Below are 24,980 nucleotides of genomic sequence, written 5' to 3' on the forward strand. Positions count from 1 at the left end.
TTAATTGGTGAAATTATAAATTGAGGCCATTGATTTTATTTTTTTTATACTTTTGGACGTACTATAAGGCATGCTGACTAGGGAAGGAAAAGTCTCAATTTGATCATATTATTTTGCTTAAAAGTCTCAATTTAATCATCTATGTTTGAGAATGAATCTAAAATAATTTTTTCATTCATTAAATGATAATGTGATAATTTTATTATTATTTTTACTACGTTTATATTCTGAATTTAATTAAATTGTTTAATACCTATTATTACTCTCCATATTTGCCCGCATTGAATTTTTTTTCCTCCCTTCTCCATCCTTCCATTAATTGAACTCCCTGTTATTTTCTCCTTTCAACCAAAAACAACAAAAAGAAATTCAGACATATAGGTAAGAATAATTTTTTTATGATGACAAAGTATAGAAAGTAAGAAACGGCCAAAGCATTGACCATTAACTCGGGCATATATAACACTTCCTATGAATCAATCTACGAAAAGAAAATAGAATACGAATTCAAGTACATGCAATTCTGCCTGCAGAACCTCATCCCTAGGATTTACTTACTTTGCAGGAGTTGTTTTTAAACAGCAAACATCACTGGACTCAACTGGTTTTGAGTGAAACACTTAAAACATATATAAAGGAAGCGAACCCGGTCACTTCTAATAATCTACATTTTGTTGAATACTTAAGGTAACCTGTATCCCAAAAAAGAGACATGAATTCAAATGAGTAACCTTCAACAACTATGGATAACACAATAGTACTCCAATTTCTAAGAACATCAATTGGTATTTCTAAGAACATATGATTAAAGCTTCAAAAACCAAGAAAATATATGTCAAATAAATTAAAGAATAAACTGTAAAATGAATTAGTTATATAAAAAAATAGTTTAAGACTATGATTGACAAAACTAACTAAATAATTAATTAAAATTTAAAAAAGCTAACTGATAATTAAAAGTTAGAAGCTGAAAACTAAAAAATTAATTTATTAAATTAAAAGTGTTTAGTAAAACTAATTATTGAAATAACTGGAAAATATAAAATAACAGAAAATAATAATATTATAATTTATTTTAAAAAGATAATAAAAAAACGAATAAATATATTAAAAATAAAAGTAAAAAAATATAAAATAATAAAAGTTAGAAACTAATATTTTAAAACCACTATTTCAAGTAGCATTTCAATAAACACTAGAAATTACTAAAAAAAAAACTTACTTATCAAACAATCAAATTAGTTTTTCAGTTAGTAAAAAAATTAAAAATTATCTTTGTCAAACATAACTAATATAGTTACTAACATATATTGTAATAGAATTATGGCATTTTTACACATTAAAATCAATTATACAATATTAACGGTTAATTTTATGTTAAAAAACATTACTTTCACTTCTAAAATCAAGTCCAGTTTACATAAGAATCAACTTTTAAAAATTTCAAATATATTCATGAGCTCATGGTTTTGGACCTTTCATAATCTAAATTAGGCATGACAAAAATCTTCCGATTGTTGAGGAGTATTTGGGAGTTGTAAGGTCAAAGAAATAAAAAGAAAACATAGGAGGAAACAAAATAGGTGTTTTGAAAGATTAAGGCATGAACTTTCTTTCATTGCTTAGATATCTAAAATCCTCTACAGTCCTCCTGCTTAGAAGAACTTTAAGATCTTCATAAAAATTACGTAATAAATTAAAGCCCAAACCCTCAATATATAGGGCATACTGCCACTCACACATAAGCTTCAAGTGATAGTTACAGTAAACTAACCCCAACTTGAGAGATGTGTCGCTACCACCATCTTCAGGAAGGTTAGATGAATTGCTAAGAATGGATTCCGATGATTGCCTATGTACATGGATAAGGCTCGGTACCTAAAATTTACATGTATTAATTCCATTACTATACTCAGAATATATATTTCCTTCTTGAGCACATGTATAGTTGTCTACAAATACTATTAAATAAGCACACGAGTTAATTTGAAAAGCTTACCACCTGTTTCAGTCTTTGGTTTTCCTCCATTAGTTCCACTCCCTGTATGGGCAACATAATCAAACATTGTAACAGATCAGTGCTAAGTTAATAAAAAGAATGCAGTAACAGGTTGTATCTTCTCTTTAACTTCATTATATACAAAAATAAAATAAAAATTCACTCATTTGGGTATTATATCTCAGATAAATTATGAGAGCCACCTACCAATTGGCCTATTTTCTTTCACAACATTCCTTATTATTTAATCAGAACTACATAAATTCATTGAAACTAGACCCCGACCCACATAATGTAGACATAAATAAATGAAATATTTTAGGTTTAATTAGTTTTGTTAGTATGCTAGAAAAATAAATTCTTCCAGCACTTGATATATCAGCTTTTCTTTGGATTATACAATGCTATACAACAAGTTCCTTGGATCTTCACGATGAAACAATTATATCAAACATATGCAGCACTACTTCTTCCATGCATAGATCTTTTATGTCTGTTGATAGAATCTCTCTTAAGCATGCATGTTATTTCTTATTAGAATTAACATTTGAATGGGCAATACTTTGTTCATGTAAGAATATATTCTCAATTCTCACACATAAAACTATATATCTAGTTAAATCTATACTTAAAAAAACTGTTTATCATGTCATTAATCATTATATTCAGGGATGACACCTGAATTCAAATATGATGTTGTTGTAACATGGATAATGCATGTTAAATCTGCTATTTTTTTTTTTTTTGATAAAAATGTTCGTAGGAAAACTCTACAGACATTTTTTTTTATGTAAGAGGTTTTGGTTACTGAAAATAGGAGGAGAAACAAACACAAAGATCAAGGGTAAGATAGTAAAGGAAGAGGCCAAAATAGAAGCAAATTCACGTCCTTACAAAAAAATCTTGAATGCAATCATTGTGATAACAGAAAGACACGTTAATTATGAAGTATTCTATCATTTGAAAAAGGAGAACAAGAGCAAGCAAAAGAAAGATATAATGATAATAAGATCGTGTTACCACCGCTACTACAAAAAGATTTTGTCATTGTTTGTGATGAGAATACTATATGTATGTTGTGTCTGTTGAGTCTAGTTTGGTTGTTGACAGTAGTACTACTGTCTTTTCATGTTAAATTTAGAAAGAATTTATTTACATCAAACAATTTGTGATATGTCTATAAGCTATGTTTAATTTACTTCAACAACCGTTTATATGATATACACTTATTTAATGAATGTTTTTATAGTATATTTTTCAATAATTCTTATATTTACTATTTCATTGAAATATTTAAATCAATTTATAATTATATTCTATTTTTTTACGTTATAACTACACATAAAATTTATCACTCTCACCAATATATTATACATTGAACTAATTAATCACCTGTAAAACACTTAGTTACATGTAAAACTCCTCAATACTCTCACTAATGTATTATATAGAAATTAAATTTAAGTTCTGTCATATATACAAACTTTAATGGTTCCTTTGGTAGGAGAGAAAATGAGAAGAAAGAAATCACGGTTAACAAAACATTTTCTTCTACTTATTTGAAAAGAAAATGAAAGAAAAAATTATTTTTGTAAATGCAAAAATTTAAATTTTTTCTTCCTGTTATTTTCTTTCCAATTTAACTTTTAAACTTTTTCTTCTTTTCCTATTTTTCTTCCATCCAATCAAACATAACATTTATGTTGTAAATTGAACTACATTTATTAACTGCAGTCTAATTCTTTTATAAAGAAAAATATTATTCTATCGTCCTATTTATGTAATTAATAATTAAAAAAATTGTATTTTACTTTTAGAAGACAAATAATTAGTTGAAAATATATGTTTCTTTTTTCAACATCAATTTGACGCATTTGATATGATCTGTGCACATATGTTGGGTTCGAGACAGACAAAACGTATGACAGCTGACAATTCAGCAGCTACGGTTGACATTCTTTTTCTTTGTTTGGATAATAATTATCTTCCTATACAAATCTATAGTATTTTACTATAAAAATATAAATATATTTAATATTAATTTATTTGAAAATCAATAAAAAAATTTCAAGAAGTGCATTCCAAGAGATGTATCTTGACTGCCAAATGTTATTTTTTAAGAAAGTTATGAACCTTTGTTATAGAAAGAAGAAGTCATCATCTAGCTTAGAGACACAAATTATACTTATTATTCAAAAGATATTGTAAGGAGATATAGAATTATTTGTTTCATATATAAGAAAATGGCTTAGTATAAATATAAACTAGTTTTCCATCTCATTTCAAGCATTAATCCTCTCTTTTCTTTCCAAGCTTCAAGCTTTTCTCTTTAGCTAAAATTAGGACCAATGGTTGTATTATCTCTCCTTTATTATACAATGATCAATCAATTGGCTCAGATCTCACAGGATTTTGGCTACATGAAAATTTTGCTAGAGTGATCTGTGAAATCCTAATCATCTCTTCTACTCCATTTTTTTTAATCTCTCTTTCTTTCCTATCATATTTCACTTATTATATTTATCATTTACTTTCTTTATCTTTTTTTCCTTCTTTTTTCCTCTCCAATCAGCACCAAAATTTGGTTGAGGTTTAGTATTAAAATTAAAAATTTCCAATAAGAAAAGAAAGCTGGACCGCCATAATCCAGCAACAAGAAGTTGGATACAAACTGACACATAGAAGAACAGCAAAAACAACAAAAAACTATGGTATCAATGGATGAATTTCATTAAACCGTAAATATAATAATAATAATAATAATAATAATAATAATAATAATAACCCTTTCAAAAAAATAAAATAATAATAATAACTGCCTTTTAAAAAATAATAATATGATAACGACAGAGTATATGAGATTTTAAATGTGAGATTTAGTTTAGTTTTTACCTTTCTCTTAAGCGTGCTGATCTCTTGCATAAGTTTTTCATCCTAAAACACATAATAGTATGTCGATCAGAAGCATATAAGTATTCTTTCCCCACAATCATAACTGATCAAAAGGAGAAGGTTGCAACATTGCATGCATAGGTTCTAGTTCTAGATTTAATCCCTTGTGAGAAATGAACTACTACACAATAGTAATATATATCTTCATTTTGCCCTCTAAAAAAATGGCAAAAGGAAATAAACTACTGAACTGTGAGCATCATTGGTCATAGGGCACAAACCTTTACTTTTGAAACATTGATCAAACCTCTTTTAAGGTGTTCCTCTAGTTTATGCAGTTCTTGTAATGTCAATCCTTGCAGATCTTCCCCATTCATCTGCCTGTGTTAAATGTGGAAAAACCACGTCTTAGTGATATAGTAGTATTTTTTATTATGCAACATATGAAAGTGCTAGCTTTGTGCAGTGCATGTATACCTCAGCTCACGGTTCTTATCTTCTACTTTCTTGCGCAGGATTTCATTGGAGTCATTCTCAATCTGTGCATAAATTTCAAAATAATCATTAACTGTTATGACTTTCCATTTGTTATTATACAATTAATGACAGTTAACACATACTTTCTTTTTGTATTTTTCCATTTTTTAATTGCATGCGGTCATGAGATAATTAGATTATTTTTTTAATTTATAAGAATTAAAAACAGATAACAGCTTATAATACTCACACATCTTATCCAATCAACTGAATTAGACTTTCTTGATATAATTAGATCAATTTGAGCTGAGTCTAAAAGGAAACACCATCCATGCCATAACTAGAATATTAGTATGACAACTGCAGTTTCAACCAAAGTCTCCTTTTTCTTCATCAAGCTCTCCAACCATGTATCCCTCTCTTTTTTTCTCAACCCTCAGGATCATTCTCAAGTTTGTCAACACTTCCAAGCTCACACTCTAAAGATTGTGCTGGCTGTACGAATGATGAGTACCTCTAACCTCTTGTACTCCCAGCCAATTAACTATAGCATTTTTGCTGTTCAAAACACAATATCGTGTGTAAGTTTGTTTTTGGATTTATGTATTAGGCTATTGGCTTTTAATGTAAAACTATGCTAGAATAGAACATACATGTACGTCATTATTGTCAATTCACTTAATTTAATGATAATAAAGTATTTTGCTTATTTAAATCACCATGGTAAATTAATTAGTAGATTAGTATCCCTTTTGTATGTAAAAATTGGTCATGGGTGTAAACTTATTTTCAACCTAATTAGTGTGATTGTAGTTGAAAACTATGCTTGGGTACTAGTCTTGTTAAAAAAATGGAATCGTGAGTTCCCTTGCTTTCTAGTTGGTGAAATAGAATTTTGGTTTTATAACAATTTTAGGGAATTATTTGTTAAGAGAAATTAACTATATGGAAACTTTTTTATTTGTAAACAAAATTACTTTATTTGATTTTAGTAATTAATTTATTTCTTTACTTTTTCTTTCTTTCTTTTCAGCTTCCTTTTTTTACATATATTTGGACTAAGTTATTTATTTGTTAAATTCTTTGTTTTTTCTATAAAATCTACTGTTTTTCTGCCATTACGTTTCCAAGATTCTTTTTGTACCTTTGATTGTCAGATATTTTTCTTTTATTTCATCCTTTAATTAGTGGTAGCAATAAACATTCATTTACCTTAATTTCTATTGCAAGATCACTTTGTATACATACATACATATATATATATATATATATATATATATATATATATATATATATAGAAAGTTATCGAAACCACTTAACATAACATGATATGTAGATGAAAAGATTTTAGATGACAATTAAGCTTTCACCTTACATATTCTGCACTGTAGTGGGAAAATTGATCACAAGTACCATGATTTAAGTCAGAACCAAGAAATTTATGCCTTATACTCATTATAATATTTTGACAGAATGAACCTAGCTACATGGTCTCTGAAGCTACTTCCATAGTACTTAGCCAGTGATTTTGGTGATTTATAATTTGCAATAACCATGTTGAAACACAACCTTAGGATATTGTCTATTAGCTTTTTGGCACAAAAAACCGAGAAACAATCCAAATCACTTGACTTCTTTAATTGAAATTTTGAATTACATGAAGGAGACAAGTATAGATACATCATTGTATTAATGAATTTGATTAGGTACAACCGGAACAGAAAGGGTTAACCAATTGGTCCCAACATAGCAAAACTTGTTAGTGACACTGGAATCTTTGTTTGTCAAAGTTAGCCAATGACCAAAAATAATTTGAAGTGACGAGTCCTTTCAAAAGCAACATTTAGGAAGATGAAAGTTATCATACATTTTAGTTTCTCTTTCATCTTATTTTCATCCTTTTTTTTCCCATGTCTTTATTTCTCATTTATTACGTTTATCACTTTTTCTCATTTTTTTTTATCTCTTTCTTCCATCTACCCTTACACCCAAAAATGGAGTATAAGATCATCATTTTCCTAGGCAGATATAGAGTATGCAAATAACATGATTTCTCTAAAAAAAATTAGTGACAACATAATTGCACTGACAATATGTTGTTTTACAGTTGGTTTTTAAAAGTGATAAGTTACCTTTTTCAATATGATATTTGTAATTAAAGAAAGCTAAGTTCCTACAGAGTTCAGAACTTTCCAAGATAAACATAGAGCAAAAGGAGATATTGAGCATCAGTCAAAAGGACATGTAGGCAATATAACCCGAGCCGGAAGATTGGAGGACATTTTTAGATAAATGTGTGGATCAGTGGATGTGAAAACTCAAAACTCAAGGTAAAATTATAATATTGTATAATTATAATATTGTATAATTTGAAGCTATCTTTATATTTGATTGTTTTTTGTACGTAATTAATGTGCATTCCTAAGATAACTATTTCTTTAAATAGAAATTAAGCTAGAAAAATTAGTGTACTAGTCCTTAATTTGGATTCACAAAAAATGCAGCGAGCATATATAGCTTTGTCTTATATATTAATGTATTAGTCTTTTGGATTGTATAAACCAAGGTCTTTAGGAGGTTTTCGGTCTATACTTCCCTTTATGCTTCTCTTAATCTATTTTGGCTTATCAAATTAAAAAAAATAATCTAATTCGATCCCTAAAAAGTTTACCGGTGAACACGTTAAAAATCCCATTTTAATTTCAAATTCGAAAAGGCAAGCTATATATATTAGTCCCTTTTAGTAACTAATGTGTCCCGTTTTTTTAAAAAAAAAGACTTATATTAGTGATTTTTCCAATGTAGACTTTTTTATCATCAAGGATTCGATTAATTAATATACCCTATGTTAAATTTATCATAAAATTGGGTATTTGCTTCAAAGAAATTCCTAATATATCAGCTTTTGCCTACCTGCACATCTTGTGTTATTTATTTACAGCTAAAAGCCTAAAACCAACCACACGAGGTAGTTAACTTTTGTTTTAGTGTCTATAGAGACGTAAGAGTGAATGCTATATAGAAACTTTTCACTCAATAACACATCAATCAATTTATATATAAAATAGCAAGTTGAAGTTATTATCGCTAACCTGCAGCTCAATTGAGGGGCGATCCAGTCTATTCATTGCTGAATGGCTATCGCGCCTTTCAATTACTTGATGCATACTGAAAACAAAAAACACATTGTACTTAGATTTAAATTATTCAATTTTTCTTCTGCTTTCCTTTGAATCAATGATGCTCATAAAATTTAAAACTTCATATCATTGCTGTTATATAGCTCATTTTTAGGTGATCAACAATATTAATATCTATAAGAACTTCATATATATATATATATATATATATATATATATATTGCCTAGAAACCATTGACCCTTGTATTAAAACCAGTCAATCAAATTTGATTTTTCTTGATTGAAGAAGATTACATAAATTATATAAGCATTCATTTTATTTCGTATTATGTGTCTACTTCGTTCATAAGATAAATAAAATCATGAAAGTTTGAATCCTAATCAGTTGAAGGGAGTAGAATGTGATAAAAAGGGAATTAATATTTTATTCTATCAAAGGTCACTCTATCAAACCAAACACGTCCTTACGGTTTATATCAAGCCTAGCTAATGTGTTGCCTTTAGATAAAGATCGAACTAAAGCCTGAGAAGTGAAATGCTATAAAATATAAGTTTTATTAAGTGTTAACGTCAGGTATTCTGCGTAAAAAAGCAAGTGTGTGATACAATTTGGAAAATATCATGCATGTTGCATGATTTGATAAAAGTAGTCAATCTTACAGAGTACTTAAAGGATTTCTCATATTACTTTCTTTGGTCAAGCATTTCAGGAGAGATAGTCATGAAATCAAAGTACATTTGAAATATTTCCAATAAGATTACTCTTTAGACCTTGGTCGATCATGTTGATAGAAAGCTAATTTCTAAACGCGCATGCATTTTGCTTTAAAGTAAAAATGTTGAGAAATGCAAGCAAAATGCAGAATGGAGTTTCAACTTTTGCAGCATAAAGTTCCTTGCAGAAGTTTTTCACACCTATTGCTCAAATATTAACTAGTTTAAGAAAACAGAAAGTTGCACAAATACTATTTACAACAGTGTATATGGAGAATCCATTTTGACAAATTTTAATGTTTAAAGAGATAGTACTCCACTGTTGTAAAGAGAGAGAAATTTGTTGGTACCACTATCATTACCAACACCAACAATTTAAATATAAAAAAGAATTTGAAAATATAGAAAATCATAAATGAAAATAGTAGCATATAGACATGGGCAATGAGTTCAGAAAAATCCATGACTCTCTCCTGAACTCCTGAGTCAGTCAGTCAGTCATTATTATCATGCATATACATTAAATCAGTCTTTTCTCTTTCCATTTTAGTCCATAAAATAAGGAATTAAGGAAAGACAAAGAAGCATAATAATAATTAACACTTGAATAAAAAGACCTGGGCATCAGGTTATAAGTTTCCTTCCACAGAAGAAAATACAGAAAAGAAAGGAAGATAGTGATATGAAAATATATACCTTGAACTGGCATACTCAAAGAGCTTGCTAGTTGCAGAAAAAACAATGAGAGCTATGTCTGCATCACAAAGGGTTGACAATTCCTGAGCCTTCTTGAAAAGCCCTTTCCTTCTCTTGGAGAAAGTCACTTGCCTGGAACTGATGTTGTCGATTTTCTTGATCTGTATCCTCTTTCTAGTCATCTCCCTATTTCAACAAAAATCATCATCCAAACCATTGCATCTAAGAAATAAAGAAAAGAAGGGCAATTTCTCCAGATATATATACATTATATGAAGTAAATCCAACAGATTTAACATGAAATAGAGAAAATTAACATTGATAATTCTTAACGACATAGATCAAGATGAAATCATGTACGACTAGGATGCTCCAGGAAGAAGGAATTAACTAGTGAACAAATTTAGACCACTCCATAGCTTCTTAAACAAAATGAGATAAAAAAAAAAAAAAAAACATGACCAGTTATTTTTCGTCAGTACCTAAAACTGCACTCACCTAGGAATCTAATTTGCTTTTGTTAAAAGAAAAAAATATTTCATATATATCATATGTATATATGGAAAGTGGGAGGTATATAGAGAGAGAGAACAAAAAAAAAAGAACCAACCAGTTTCTCGAAATAGCAAAAGAAAATAAGAAATAGGTCTCTTGGAAAAGAATCTGGGACCAAGGAGTCGTTGGGTATAGCAGAAAATGGAAAACTTGAAGATAACGCAGTTGTTCTAAAACGAAAAAGGTTGAAAGCGGAACTTACAATAATAATAATAATAAAGGGTAAGAACCCACCAATGCCTGGGCTTCCTGAAATGGGTGTTAGGAATGCACAAGTGAGCGAGATAGATATATATCGGATACAATTTGATGTGGATGTGGGGTAACACGCTTATGCCTTTTATGGTCAAGTTGCTGCCCCTCTGTACTACAACTATTAAATTTCTGTTTCCTCTCTTTTGTTATTATTTTCTTTTATTGCCATGTGTATCTTATGAGCTGCCACCTCTCCTTTAGAGAACTAAAATTGATTATTCCATGGGATAGAACTCTTACTTAATGCAAATATATACTCAAAATTTAAACTCAAAGTAAAACTTTTTATCCAGTATTTGAGACGATTATGTAACTCAAACTTCAAATTAAGATCACCAACTGAATGTTTGAATTCCCTTTTATTGGGGTTATACACACATACATCACCCAAGCAACAGATAGTTATTTTGGACGTGCCATTGAATGTGGATTACAAATAAGAATCCAAACACGTATTAACTAATGATAAATAATAATCAATATTTTTAGGATATTAATTAAGAAATTTAAAATATTTTTTTAATGGATGTACACAATTGTTTTTCGCATAATTTCTTTTTTTACATTTTAGTATGATTTACATATTATTTTTTTAAAATTTCTTAACTAGTGTTCTAAGAATATTTGTTAACAAGTCCTTTTAACTAATAACATATTTGACGATTTATATACAATTTTTTTTATATTTTAGATGCAATTTTAAAATAATTTTTATGTATTAAACATGATTTCTTTATTCTCAATTTTCTTTTTCTGAATATACTGCAAATTGTAGTAATAACTTTGTGTAACTTGAATCACACAGTAACAACATAATCTTATTCAACCAGCTAAGATAGAGTATAGCAATACAACTTGACAGTAAAAAATCATAATTTAACATGAGATTTTTTTAATGATATCCTTTTTAGCCTCCATGTTTTCTTTTTCATAATACTAAAAATGACATTATTATTAATATATTATGGTCGGGAAAAGTAAAAGTAAATGATATTAGTATTATTTTCCAAAAGTAGAACCGATTTATTTAATTGGTTTTAGTCTTTTTGATTTCCCACAAGCCTCGTTGATTGGTGTCCGTACAGGTAGCCATCTAGAGTCGAGGCCACGATAATGACAACTGAATACTGATGTACCCTCGTACTCACTACCCTACCCTCGTACTACCTTTCTCACTCGCCCTGGTCCCCTATGCAGGTTTTCATTCGTAGCAGACCCTATACCCACAAGTTTTTTATTCATTAATTAATTCCAAATTATCATAATTATAACTTTTTATAAATTTATTTGCCCTATGCTATTCAATAAAAATGTAATTTTTTTCATATACTTTACTTTATGTTTTACTAAAGAAATAAGAATGAGTTTATGTTTTAATAATTAACTTTTATGTTTTAATTAAATTCATTAAAAATAATGACAATTTAACGTTATGTTGTTACTTTATGAATTAGTTTACTCATATTTACTAATAAAAATATAACACATAAGAATGACCTTCATATTGGATGAAGTAAATTTTACCTTTTTATAATATATCCTTTTTATTTTTATAAATTTACAGTTTTTATATTTTATTAAATATATGCTTTCTGAATCTAAATTTATTCTTAACCTATCATTTGTTTCTAATGATTAAGAATGTATTCAGTGACACTAATTATTATCTAAAATATTATAAACATAATGTTATAAAAAAAGAGCAGCAGTGTTTTATTCAATTAAATTTATATATTTTATGGAAAAGAAATAAGATCATTTGGCATTACAATACCATGTAAAAACCCCACTTCCCATGCTTAGTCTCAAATTGAGTACCACTGAACAACCTTACTTTGATGTCACTTCGTTTAAATTAACAATTAATTAAGTGATGTTGATGCTAGCCCAGTTCTCAGTGATATGTACGTGTTGAATACAGTCATTCCGCTACACGATATTTTGTGATGACTAGATATTGAGACATTTTTTATACACTGCTCTAGCGGTGGATTCAAAAAAATTCAGTGGGATAAAAAATAATTTAATATTTTCTCAAATAAAAGATTATACAAATTTTATCAAAAATATGATAAAAATTTAAAATAATAATACGAGTAAAATTAGTATTAATTTATTTTTTTATATGTTATAAATCTTATTAAAAAATTATGTTGTGAGAACAATATTTATTTTTTTATGAAAGAAAAAAATATTTATTCAAGTAAAATAATTAACTTTTTGAAAAAAATTATCTGCATTACCATGTATATACGCCACTACACTACTCTATGATGGGAATCAAGGGAATGTTCTATGCACAATCGTATAGGCTTGAGCCGAAGGTACATATATCTCAAGGAATTTGAAGGTTATTGAGTAAACGAATAATTGACTCGTTCAAAATGTAGTATTAAATAAGATTGGACAAATCCAAGAGTGGGGGAAGGGTGTGTCATGCAATTAAGCCTAAAATTTAAAGCCAGATTTTGACATTATTTTGTAGTTGACGTAAAAATTTTATGCATATATTAGGTTGACAGACGAAGAAGATCGAAGGGATACAAAATTGCTTAAATAATTTATTTTAAGATCATTAGTGGCATGGACTCATGGGCAAGGATGGTTATCATAATATTTGTTCTGATAAGATCATTATTTCAGGGTTTTAAATAAAACTATCTATAAGTATACATTAATTAATTTTGAAATTTATAAAACTGTTTGATTATTTTAAAAAATATTACTATATAAATAAACAATACATGTAATAATAGTGTAAAAACATTATATTGTCATTCACTCATAAAATAAATGACATATTTGTTAATTTTTATAATAAATATTTTAAAAATTATACAAAAGATATTTTTTAATTGGTTGACTTTATTAATAAAGCTTTTACATTTTTGATAATCCATGCCTATTAAACTCAGAATATATATTTTATCAATAACAAAAAAATATGTTTATTCTTGCTTGCTCTACTTTTTTTCGTATAGGAGCTGCAAGGGAATCTTTATTTTTTTGGTAGGCTGTGCATACACTGTCTAATTGCATCATAATTCATACAAATGTTTTCGTGGTGCTGTGTTTATAGATTAGATAATCCTTATTTTTTTTCATCTATCTAATGATATCGATCACAAAATTTATAACATTTATGCATCATACTCAACTAACTAAATCAACCCTTCTAGGTATAAGTTGATACTCATTATATCATATATTATATATCCTCTGTTTTCTTGGCTTCTAAAAAAATAAGAATAAGAATAAGAATATATATATATATATATATATATATATATATCTCGGTTAAAAGAATAAAAATAAAATAAAACATATTCACATATTAAGTTTAATTGCATCATTTTCCTATAATCATAATATTTTAATAATTAAATAAATTCACCAATGATAGTAAAATATAAACTATATTTTGCTATATATAGATATTAAAAGGGATAAAAAAAATAAAAAGTAACCATTTAGAATATCACATTTTCATATAAAAAATGTGTAGACCACTCACTAACTCACTTTCACCAATTTACTAAAACTCTTAATTAAACCTCTTCTTAATGATAAGCATTTAATTTATCAAGCATACATTGTTTCTCACAATCCTTTTCTCCCCTTAAGAAATATAGGATGTGATATGGAACTATAAAGAGAATATATAAGAGCTTCAATCCAAAAACTTCATAGTTTTAATTTTACTTTCTATTAAAGATGTTGGGACACTCTTAAGAAAGGGATATGAAGTGGTTCGTGAATTTCCTTGGTGCCTGTTCTGGAATGATATATCGAAATAACTAAGATAAGTTAGACCAAAAACTCGTATATTAGTCGGTCTATCTAGACTATAACAACTCACGTACACACCAAGTGCGGGACACGTAACCCCAAGAACAAGTCACAAGGGATGCGTTACCATAATTGCCTTGTCTAGCTGACTTTTCTACCCAAACTTTCATATATATAAATATGAGTCTCAAGTATGAAATCTAACTATCTCTCTCTCCTCTTAATCACTGATAAGTATTCCATTACAATTAATTGATATATCCACCCAATAATGCCTATAAAAGGACAATCCAATGACTGTCTTTGAGTTTATACGTATATTTTATATATATTGAAGATTTCAGCTACTCGGATAAAAAGAAGGTTCTTAATTAGTTATGTGATATAACTTAATTTTCAGTATTTAACATTCAAACTCAAATCTTTTTATTAAACTAAAACAATTTTACGCCAATTACTCCTAACTCAAATTCTAAAACCTTCTTCCTATTTCTTTTCACTCCATTTCTACCCAAATAAACAAACATCAATAAAATAACGATTTTTTTAACATGTGAGTTTTAAATAGACATAATAATTTGTGGACATTAAATGTTGGTCGTAGTAGTTTTGTTTTTTGGTACGAGAGTTATGAAATACTCTGATATTGTTGCATTATAACTTCAATTGAATACCCGTTTAACACGTGAAGTTTTCTAATTCAACTCCTTTATGTTTCCATTTTTATTTCTTGGAAGTTTTCATGTAAACTTCCTAACTCTTCCCACCTAACTTATCCTTTTATTCTGAGAAGCAAAGCCCCACCTTAGCAATCTATGACTGAAATTTTACCCGTACGTGAGCCTTATCGCTATGCACGCATCATGACTGAAACTTTGTCCTTCAACTTACTCCTCCTGCCAAGTCTCGCAACTATTCACGAGAGTCGAGGTGTGTAAAACATAGTCTAATAATAGCATGTATATACAGGAATAGCTTGTGCCTAAATAAATGTTTTTATATAAAAATAAATTAGTCCGTACACAGGCATAGCACAATAATTAAAGTTTGCAAATCTGTTCAGCTGGGAAAATTGTAGGGGATATATTCTTCTTTTCTAATTCTTTTTATCCAAAAATTGAACTCAGATATGAAAAATTTTATAACTTATATATGCATTCGGTTTAACTAACCGACTTAAACTCGGTTAATGCATTCTTCTTTTTTCTTAATTTTGCTGAAAACTTTTGATCATAATATGAAATAAGAAGTGGCCAATAATATATATACTGGGAAGGTGGTCTCTTTCTGATTGTGAAACTACTAAGTTGGTCCGTACGTAAATGGCTTACTTGAATGGAGAGAGAAGATATTACATTATAGCTTGTTTATATGGCTGTATGGGCAGGGTATCATATTTCCTTTTTCATAATGAAATATTATTTTGCTGACAAAAAAAAAAGGAGAGTAAATAATAAACACATAGTAAGGTAAATAAAAGAAGGTGTATTAAATATTTATTGGACAATAACAGATTATGTAAGTTTATGTTTATCTCATAAGTAATCAAGACACGGGGAGTGAAATTATTATAATAGAGTTTTTTTTTAAAAAAAACAACTATTATACAGAGTTGGTCGCTTAATTAAGTTTATTTTAATAAGGTTTAAAAAATATATTTTGATTAGTTTAACCTAAAAATCTAGTAAAACGAGTTGAATTAAAGAAAATAATAAACTGATATGCTTGATTAAATATATAGATCATTTTTAGTTTAAGTATTTATTCATTTTTGTTTAAGTATTTGTATATCAAGGTTAATAAGTTTTATACAAACTCTCTGGCTGATTTTTTTAGGATATTTGGCTGTGTTTTAAAGAAAGTTAAAACTTGAATACAATTTTTAAAACTATTTTTGTTGTTGCTCTATAATTAGAATTAGTATTTCACGTTAGAAGCCTAACATTTGTCATACCGGTTACCGTGATAAATTTCTAATCATAACTAATTGAAAAGTAACACAAGAAATATGTAGATAATAATAATTTCCAAGTTTTATTCTTTATAAAGAAAAAGCATATATTTATTATTTTCTAAAAATAGCGGTTCCCAAGTCCATGCATCGTTCAGATTCAGAATGACACTGCGAAAATCAGAAAATGTTGGTACGGAATAGAATCTTCATAGGATATGTATGATTTCAGATTTTCAGTGAATTTTAAACCTTACTGGGACGGGTAGTCTTCGTTATAGTTTTTGTGTGATTTGGCGGAACTATGGATGTTTTTTTTTAAGGAGAAAAATAATATATATGATAAATTTTGTATTTTATTTTGAGGGATCTATATTTATTATATTTTATTTTTATTTTATTTTTAATTTCTTTTTATTTATTTATTTCCTCTAAATCAAACAAACTCTAATCATGAGAAAATGGATTATGCAATTACACAGAGGAAAATAATTTGAAATTAGAAATAGGTAAGAAGGACAATGAGGAAATAATATTGAAATAGGAAAAAAAGGAGGTACATTTACAAAATAGACAGGTGTAATTAACTCTGGCCTTCAGATTTCCTTTTGTAGATAGATAGGGAAAAAATGACATTTCCTCGGGCATTTATATTCTCACTCTCCATTTATCTCTTCTCACTCCCCTTTTTCTTTTAGTATCTAAAAAGACCAAAATATCCCACCCTTTCCCCTACCCTCCTTTCTCCTTCAAAAATTTTCCCTACCCCTTCTCCCTCTCATTTGCTCCCATTTTTTACATCCTCACTACAGGTTCAAGCTCCATTTCAATTATTATTAAGCTCCACTGCAAGTTTGAGAACTTTTTTTCTTTCTTGTACTCCATGATGCAAAGAGAACTTGTTTTTACTGTGTATTTAGGAGTAATACACAACCAAAACAACTTTTCATTGTGTATTAAAATTTTATTTTTATAAAAATAAAATTATTTTTCATATTTATTAAATTCTTGTGTATCAAAACTTCATCTTTATGAAAATGGGAGTGTATTTAGCAATAGTAGAGGCAATATAGCAATTGTCATCACTAAGCTATAGTTGGTAAAATTGCTTTTGTTTGTTTTGGTATGTTTGAGCCCGTTTCAAAGCTATGTGGACTGCAGGCCCTAACTTGGTGTTGAATTCCATGTTTACTCCGTAGCAGGTAAGTCCATAGTCTTGACATGTTTCCTAAGTACTGTATTTTTCTTAAGTACAAACTTTTAGGTTTCATAAATCAGGTGCTTTTATTAATTCTTAACTGTGATAAAAAAAAATGTTTAGGAATCCCCTTTTAAAACAAATAGATAAGTAAAAAAAAAATACCAAGAAAGTATCACTGAATTTATTAAACAGGATGTATGAAATATTATAAATTCACTTTAACATAACACACATGAGGTGAAAATGAGAGATCATATATAATGTTGGAAAAAATGTTACTAATGTAATGTTTTGGCACAAAAGGCAGGTGATTGTTTGGGGCTTGCCAAAAAGTGACAGACAGAGGTAAAGCAGCTATAGAAATGGAACACAAGACAAGTCTCCAAGCATCCTAAAGTATGATGGAGTGGATTTTTGTTGAAGGATATGATTAGAGAATCCCTGTTGTATAGAAAACTTTTGTGTGGATTGGAACTGAAACACCTATGATCTCTAATTCAGAAAAAAATAAAATCAAAACATAGGCGATGCCTCAGCACAAACGTGAAACAGCATGAAATGAACTGTGACTACCATGTCATGTCAGCAGCACTCTCCCGAGAGATTATTCATATGACCAAACTGCCCTCGTTCCCCTAATCCGTTTTCGAGAGTTACAACCACCATGGACGGCGGGAACCGACCGGAGGCGGAGCGCTGGCTATACACCGCCAACAAGCTCCTGAGCGCGCGTGACCTGCACGGTGCGCGCTCCTTCGCCATCCGCGCGCGTGAGTCGGACCCGACCTACGATGCCTCGGAGCACCTCCTGACGGTCATCGACACGCTCCTCGCCGGCGAGTCGCGGATCAACGACCACCACCGCGACTGGTACGGGATCCTCCAGATTCTCCGCTACACCACCAACATGGACCACATCGCCGCCCAGTATCGCCGCCTCGCGCTCCTCCTCGACCCTCACCGCAACATGTTCGCCTTCGCCAGCCACGCCTTCTCCCTCGTCAACGACGCCTGGTCCGTTCTCTCCAATTCCGCCAAGAAAGCCATGTACGACAGCGAGCTCCGCTTGCTCACCGCTCCGGCGCCGCCGCAACATCATCCTCTTCCCCCGCAGCCTCAACCCACGCTGAGGCGAAACCCTAGATCGAGGGACGAGCCGAATCCTAACCGTCCCGAGTCGGCTGAGTCGAGTCGGCAGACTCGGACCGTGGAAACTGATACAGGAACAAGTTTCTGGACCTCGTGTCCTTATTGTTATGTGCTGTATGAATATCCCAAGGTTTATGAGGAGTGTACCTTACGGTGCCAGAGTTGTCGGAGAGGGTTTCATGCGGTGGTGATACGGTCGCCGCCGCCGTTGAGTGGGAAAGACGGTTCTTATTGTAGTTGGGGGTTTTTCCCGTTAGGGTTTTCTGGGAATTCGAAGGATGTGAACGGGCATGCCTCGAATTGGAACCCGTTTTCGCCTTTGTTTCCTTGCCCCTTGAAGGGGTCGTCCAAAAGGAGGCCTCAGAGGAACTGGGCTTACTATGACGACGATGCTGCGGCCGCGTTTATAGAGTTGTCGGACCCGAGTGACGACGATTCCGGTGATGGGGACTGGAGGATTGGGAAGAATAGGGGGAGGAAGAGGACTAGAGGGAAGAAAAATTCTGGTGATGGTAGGAGGGAGCCTGTGGAGAGAACTAAGAGGGGTGCTCATGTAGGAAATGATAATGTGGGTTCTGGTGCTAGTGGTAATGTTAATGCTAATGCTGCCTCTGCTGTGCTGGCTGGTGCGAGGGGGGAGTCTAGTAAGAAGGCTGCATTGGGTGGTTCGAGGAGGCGGGGGGCAGGAAACTTGGGGAAGTTGGATTTGAATGTGGAGTTTAGCAATGAGGTGGAGGAGCCTTCCCGTGGAGTGCACAACCGCGAAGGGAATGCTGCTGGACATGCTGAGGATAATATTGAAGGGATTGGGTTTTTTGAAGGCCTTGATGAGTTCCTCAGTAGCTTGCCCATTCTCAATGTTGTGGCAGATGATAAGGTTAAGGGTCGTTAGTCTTGTATATGTTTTTTTTTTTTCCTTGTTGTTGTAGAATTTAGATGTTGTTACATTTATGTTTGTACTCAATGCACAAAATGATGCTGAGCTATTGAAAATTCTTGTCATTGTTAAATTATATAATAATTTGTGGCAATAATCTCCTTACTTTGGTTTTGAACTATTTGAGGAGGATTACTTCATTTTGTGTAGTTTGTTGTTGTATGATTGAGGAAGGAATATATATTGCTGATTGTTGTTTTGATCACGACACACACACTGATGAATAGAGCATGGGAGAGCTTGCTTTGGACTTTCGCATAGTCCTTAAACTCCAGACTGTATGTATGACAATCCAGATGCATAAACATAGGTGTTATCTGTTGGTGCCCTGACCATTTTTTTTAGCAATTATGTTGTATAGAAAACATTTCTTTAATGCTTTTAAGTGTTTTATTTTACTGTTGAATTTTTGTTCTTTTGGTTTTAGTGCTGTTGTTTACTTCTGGGGTGTTGTTGGGCTTTGCTCTCTAGTTTTGTAGAGAAACATTATTTTCAGATGGATATGTTACCATTTGTCAGTTGCTTCTTTTAGTTTAACGTGTTCAAATGTTTTGAGAATGAAATATGTTGACAGAAGCTCAAGAAACATTTATCCTAGAGTTTAAGTTGAGTTTACCCTGTGTTATGTTGCATTGCATATGTTCTAGTATTCTTTTCCTTTCATCACATTCTTATTATAGTGTATTTGATCCAGGCTTAAAAACATCTTTAAATGGCAATATCTGGGATGTGGCGATACCTGTTAGGTCCTTGGTACTGTGAAACTACTCATGTAGTTTCATGTCACTCATGATTGAAAAGAGAAACATGCTTTAGTATGGTTTGATTTGTGTACCCGACTCAGCATTTTCAAAGTTCTAACTAACTGGAATCTGCCCAAGCTCACTAGCTCAGCATGGTATTTGGTATTTTCATTTTGTTGTGAATTTTGCAGTTTCTACTCGCAATTCTCCCCTTTTCAACTCGTGCATTGATTCCCTTTAGAAGTAAGTTTAATCTGTGCTGCAAAACTTTTAGTGGTGGGTACTGGGTAATGCTTTCTAAAGCTTACATTTGGTTCTGGATCCTGATAAAGCATCTTGCCAGGTGCTAATAGGCATTATTTTTAGTTTTTTTTTTCTTGATCTTAATTGTAAATCTGATCAGCATAAGTCGTACTTTCTTTCACCATTTCAGACATAAGGAGTAGTCTACAAAATAAATAGTCATGAACAGGGATAAGAGAGTGGTTAATGAATTTTGAAAGAATGTTTTTTCTTTATAAGCTTGTTTTGTTGATTGTCTACTTGTTACTTGTCACATTTGTTAGATGTCACCGGTTATAGGATTTAACAGATGAATGCAAGTCCATTTGCCTTTACCAAATTGAAAGAAGTAATAACTGATAGAATAATGACCGTTCTTTCTTGTATTGTTGACATTGCATAACTGTGTTTAAATTCACAGCATTTAACAGATGAAGTATGTCTATGATCACTAGTATGCAGTGGTATATCCATAATCGATTAAAACAACACCAAACTGAACACAACTTACTAAGGTTCAAAATATTAGCTAGAATACCGAGACTATCAGTCTCAAGTACCCACAACATATTATACAACAAAGGAAATTAACATAAACCATGTATCACATCCATCAAACAACATGAACTAGGCACTGGAACCCAGCAAGTTATGTTCCGGTGGTTGGAAATATTTTAGGAAGTTCAGGAACTTTAGGAGGAATTCTGGGACCTTAGGGATCTAAGATACATTAGGCAACTCAGGTTAGACAATTTAGGGACTCAGGGACCATAAGGAGCTCTGGTTTTGAGAATATTCAAAGTTCTTAGGCAGGAATGGGTCCAGGAGTGTATCAAATTAAGGAAGGATTATAAGTGCCTAAGAACAATGTTTCATTAAATTTTAATTTGGAACTAATGATAATTGATCCTAAGAACTATTAGATGTGTGAGTGCATGTGCCAAGATGCATGCATCTCTTCTTACATAAGTGTATTTCTACTCTTCCCTGAAATACAAATACTATAGACATCAAGGTTATCTTATATTAATGTGTTATGCACACTAGATATGAAAAAATGATGAGAATCTCAACCTAAGACAAAATCCAAATGCTTTTTCAAAAGTAGTTGTTTAGGTGTCCTCAGCCCATCCTAACATTTTAGGGGTCGAAGATAGAATAACAAGGGATCTTTTTTTAATTATATACAAATATTCAAAGATATAAATATATTTTACATAAAAAATAAATAACCAATTTCATTAAAAGGATATGTTTTATGGCACTAAGTGAATTAATAACAAGATTTTTATGAATCTCTAAAGGATTTATTGCATTTTTTCATTCAATTTACTGATATCTTATCATTTAATTTACGCTTCCAAAAAAAATACAATATATATATATATATATATATATATATATATATATATATATATATATATATATATATAAGGACACCCCTATGAAAAAAAGAAATATACACAATATGTATATTTTTTTATAATGATTTTATATAATTTTATTTTTCATAACTTCTTTATTTTTTTAATTTAGATCTCACATTTTCTCTCTCTCCTCTTGATGTTTCTCTTACCATGCATGGAAGATGATACACCTCTCAAAAAATATACAACCATTATTTTCAGTAATTTTGAAGACGTACCTTTCTATTTTTTCCCACATGTGTTTTAATAAACAAAGAGTTAAAGGAACACCATTCTATTGTTTTAAGTAGAGAATATATTATTCTTAGGATAAAAGATGATAAAATTTTCTTTAATAAAAATTGAGGGTCAATTAGGCTTTTAAAACCTTAAACATGATATCTAAATAAAATAAAATAAAATATATCATTAAAATTGTTATCATGCTTTTTATAAACTACATCTTTTTTCTCCAACTTTAATTCTACAGTCTTGTATTTTTTGTTTAATTTACATAAATTTGGTTTTTATGGTATTTGGCCAATTCTTATTATTATCTTAGTTGTTGGATAAATTTAATATATTAATTTTAAAATTATAATTTAATTTTTATATTTCACCCTTAAAAAATGCTTAGCTCTATTCGTGTCATTTATTATCTACAAAATATCATTATTTTAAATTAAAACTTACATATATTTATGTTCTTTATTAATATACTAATTTTTAATTTTAATTTATTTACAATTTAATTTTTAATTTGTGTTTCTTATCTTTTTAAAAATGAAAACATATCTAATATTAAAGATCTATTACATGTTGATACGTCATAATTAGTTAAAAATTTATTTAACATTGGTTTATAAATATAGCCATTAGAAGAAATAAAAACTAACAACTAAAAGAAGAATACTTTTTAATCACATGCATATCATATTTTTATTTGAAAAAAAAATATAAATAAAATAATAATTTTAATTCATTTACAAAATTAATATAGAATTTTGTTATTACATACTTATCTTTAAAATAAAAATAAAAATTGAGCCCCTCTTCATCATGAGTCCTGGGCCATCACGTCTCAAATCAAGGCACGCGGCTGACTCTGAATGTCCCTTAAGACCATGAAGACATACTTTATTCAACACAATCAAATTTCTGAAATTAAAAATGAATACAAGAAACACGTATACCTTAAACACTCAGTCCAATTTGTTTGTGAACTGGTTTTCACACTCAGTTTGAAACTGTATTAATTAAAAATAAAATTGTTAGTATAACTTCTTTTGGGTTAAAACTTTTATACCATTTGGTTTTGGAGAAAAAGTTGGTTAACTTCAATGGAAAATACAATTCATCTTATTTAAATTTTTTAAAATTATATTATTCACTTAATTAATAAAACATAAGTTATGTTTATATTTTGGAATACTTATATATAAAAGCCTTACTTTATAATTTCGTCTCAAACTCATAAAATATGAAGATCGATCCTGAATTCGTCACAACTCCAATAAAATAATATATTGTTTGTCCTTAAGCAAGGATTTATTGCAACCAGGGGATGGAGCGAATCCCATGCATCAACTCTTTAATATTAATTCAACCATTTTCGATGTCTTTAATTAACAAATAGTTACATATGCCTAATATATGATCTCACTCATTCTTAGGAATCATACTCCCTTTATAATATGTAAGTTAACGAACCCTCAGAATTAATTAATTAGCTACTCATGGGACTGATCCACAAAGTTTAGACTATTTTAGCACCTTTACCATCTATATAAAATGATTTTTTTTTCTTCTTAATTCATTTTATTCCTATGATTTTATATAATGTTACTAAGTGTCTTAATATGGTTATGTTTGTTATGTAATTTTTTTAACATATTTTGAGAAAATAAACTAATGAGATATATAAAGCGATAACTATAAAAAATAGTAAATAAAATAAATATTTAGTCATTAAAAAAAGAAATATTTTTACCTTTTATTAATATAAAATTAAAAAAATCCTATAATTAAAATAGACAATAATTAGAGATAAAAACTTAAAAAATATATAATAATTTTAATCGGATTGGCCAAAATAAATTTCAAAACCTACACCAAGCCAAATCAATTAAATAAGATTGGTTCGGATTTGATTTTATCCCAAACTTAAATCAATCCAACCGTGAATACCCTAATAATAATATATAATCATTTTATATTATTAATAACTTGATTTTAGTTTTTTAATTCACGCTTGCATAATGATAATAATGTAACTTTTTTAATTTATATATATATATATATATATATATATATATATATATATATATATATATATATATATATATATATATTGTTGTATATCAACTCGTAGTAAGTTACTACTTATTAAGATAGAGATAATTTATAAAGCATCATATAAAGGGTGTAAAAATTTTATAATGATAGTGGTCCGAAAGTATTATTATTCACGGCAAATTAATCCAAGTTTGCGATAGCTGAGAATTAAGCGCAAGCTCAGCAACATTAATAATATTTTTGCAAATTGAGTGAGATTAGTTTCTATGCAGCTGATATTTTAGGAAATGGCGAGGATAATTAAGGTTGTCTCTAATTAAAATGATCTCGTTTCCCCAAAGATTAGAACTATCTTTTAACTATCTTTTCTCTCATGTAACAAAAAAAAAAACAAACATTAGAGCTATTAATTACTTCAAGATAAATTCAACTTTTTACACAAATCCTCGTATGATTAAAGGTTGAGTTAGTGTGTGACTTCCCAGCAGCCACCGGCAAG

The 24,980-nt window shown here is 29.8% G+C and overlaps 2 protein-coding genes across 7 annotated transcripts; one reads left to right on the forward strand and one right to left on the reverse strand.

Moving 5' to 3' along the window:
* Positions 1 to 376: 376 nt before the first annotated feature.
* On the reverse strand, positions 377 to 10,820 carry LOC114422504 (MADS-box protein SVP-like). 6 transcript variants are annotated; one of them, XM_028388894.1, is made up of 9 exons: positions 10,708 to 10,820; positions 9,919 to 10,104; positions 8,461 to 8,536; positions 5,369 to 5,430; positions 5,173 to 5,272; positions 4,892 to 4,933; positions 2,000 to 2,041; positions 1,775 to 1,878; positions 377 to 692 (listed from the first exon to the last, which is right to left on the reverse strand). In XM_028388894.1, the coding sequence occupies exons 2-9, from the start codon at positions 10,098 to 10,100 to the stop codon at positions 683 to 685; spliced, it is 618 nt and encodes a 205-aa protein (XP_028244695.1). In that variant the 5' UTR covers positions 10,101 to 10,104; positions 10,708 to 10,820; the 3' UTR covers positions 377 to 682. The 6 variants fall into 6 exon arrangements, with proteins under 6 accessions (XP_028244695.1, XP_028244693.1, XP_028244694.1 ...); XM_028388892.1 differs by having other exon boundaries at positions 10,676 to 10,792; XM_028388893.1 differs by lacking the exon at positions 10,708 to 10,820 and adding an exon at positions 10,529 to 10,669.
* Positions 10,821 to 17,952: 7,132 nt separating this feature from the next.
* LOC114421374 lies at positions 17,953 to 21,019 on the forward strand. The gene is made up of 2 exons (XM_028387261.1): positions 17,953 to 19,695; positions 20,450 to 21,019. Exons 1-2 carry the CDS (start codon positions 18,334 to 18,336, stop codon positions 20,453 to 20,455), a joined length of 1,368 nt encoding a protein of 455 aa, XP_028243062.1. The 5' UTR covers positions 17,953 to 18,333; the 3' UTR covers positions 20,456 to 21,019.
* The last annotated feature ends 3,961 nt before the right edge of the window (positions 21,020 to 24,980 follow it).

This window comes from Glycine soja, chromosome 8, assembly GCF_004193775.1.
Source record: "Glycine soja cultivar W05 chromosome 8, ASM419377v2, whole genome shotgun sequence".
Lineage (NCBI taxonomy): Eukaryota > Viridiplantae > Streptophyta > Magnoliopsida > Fabales > Fabaceae > Glycine > Glycine soja.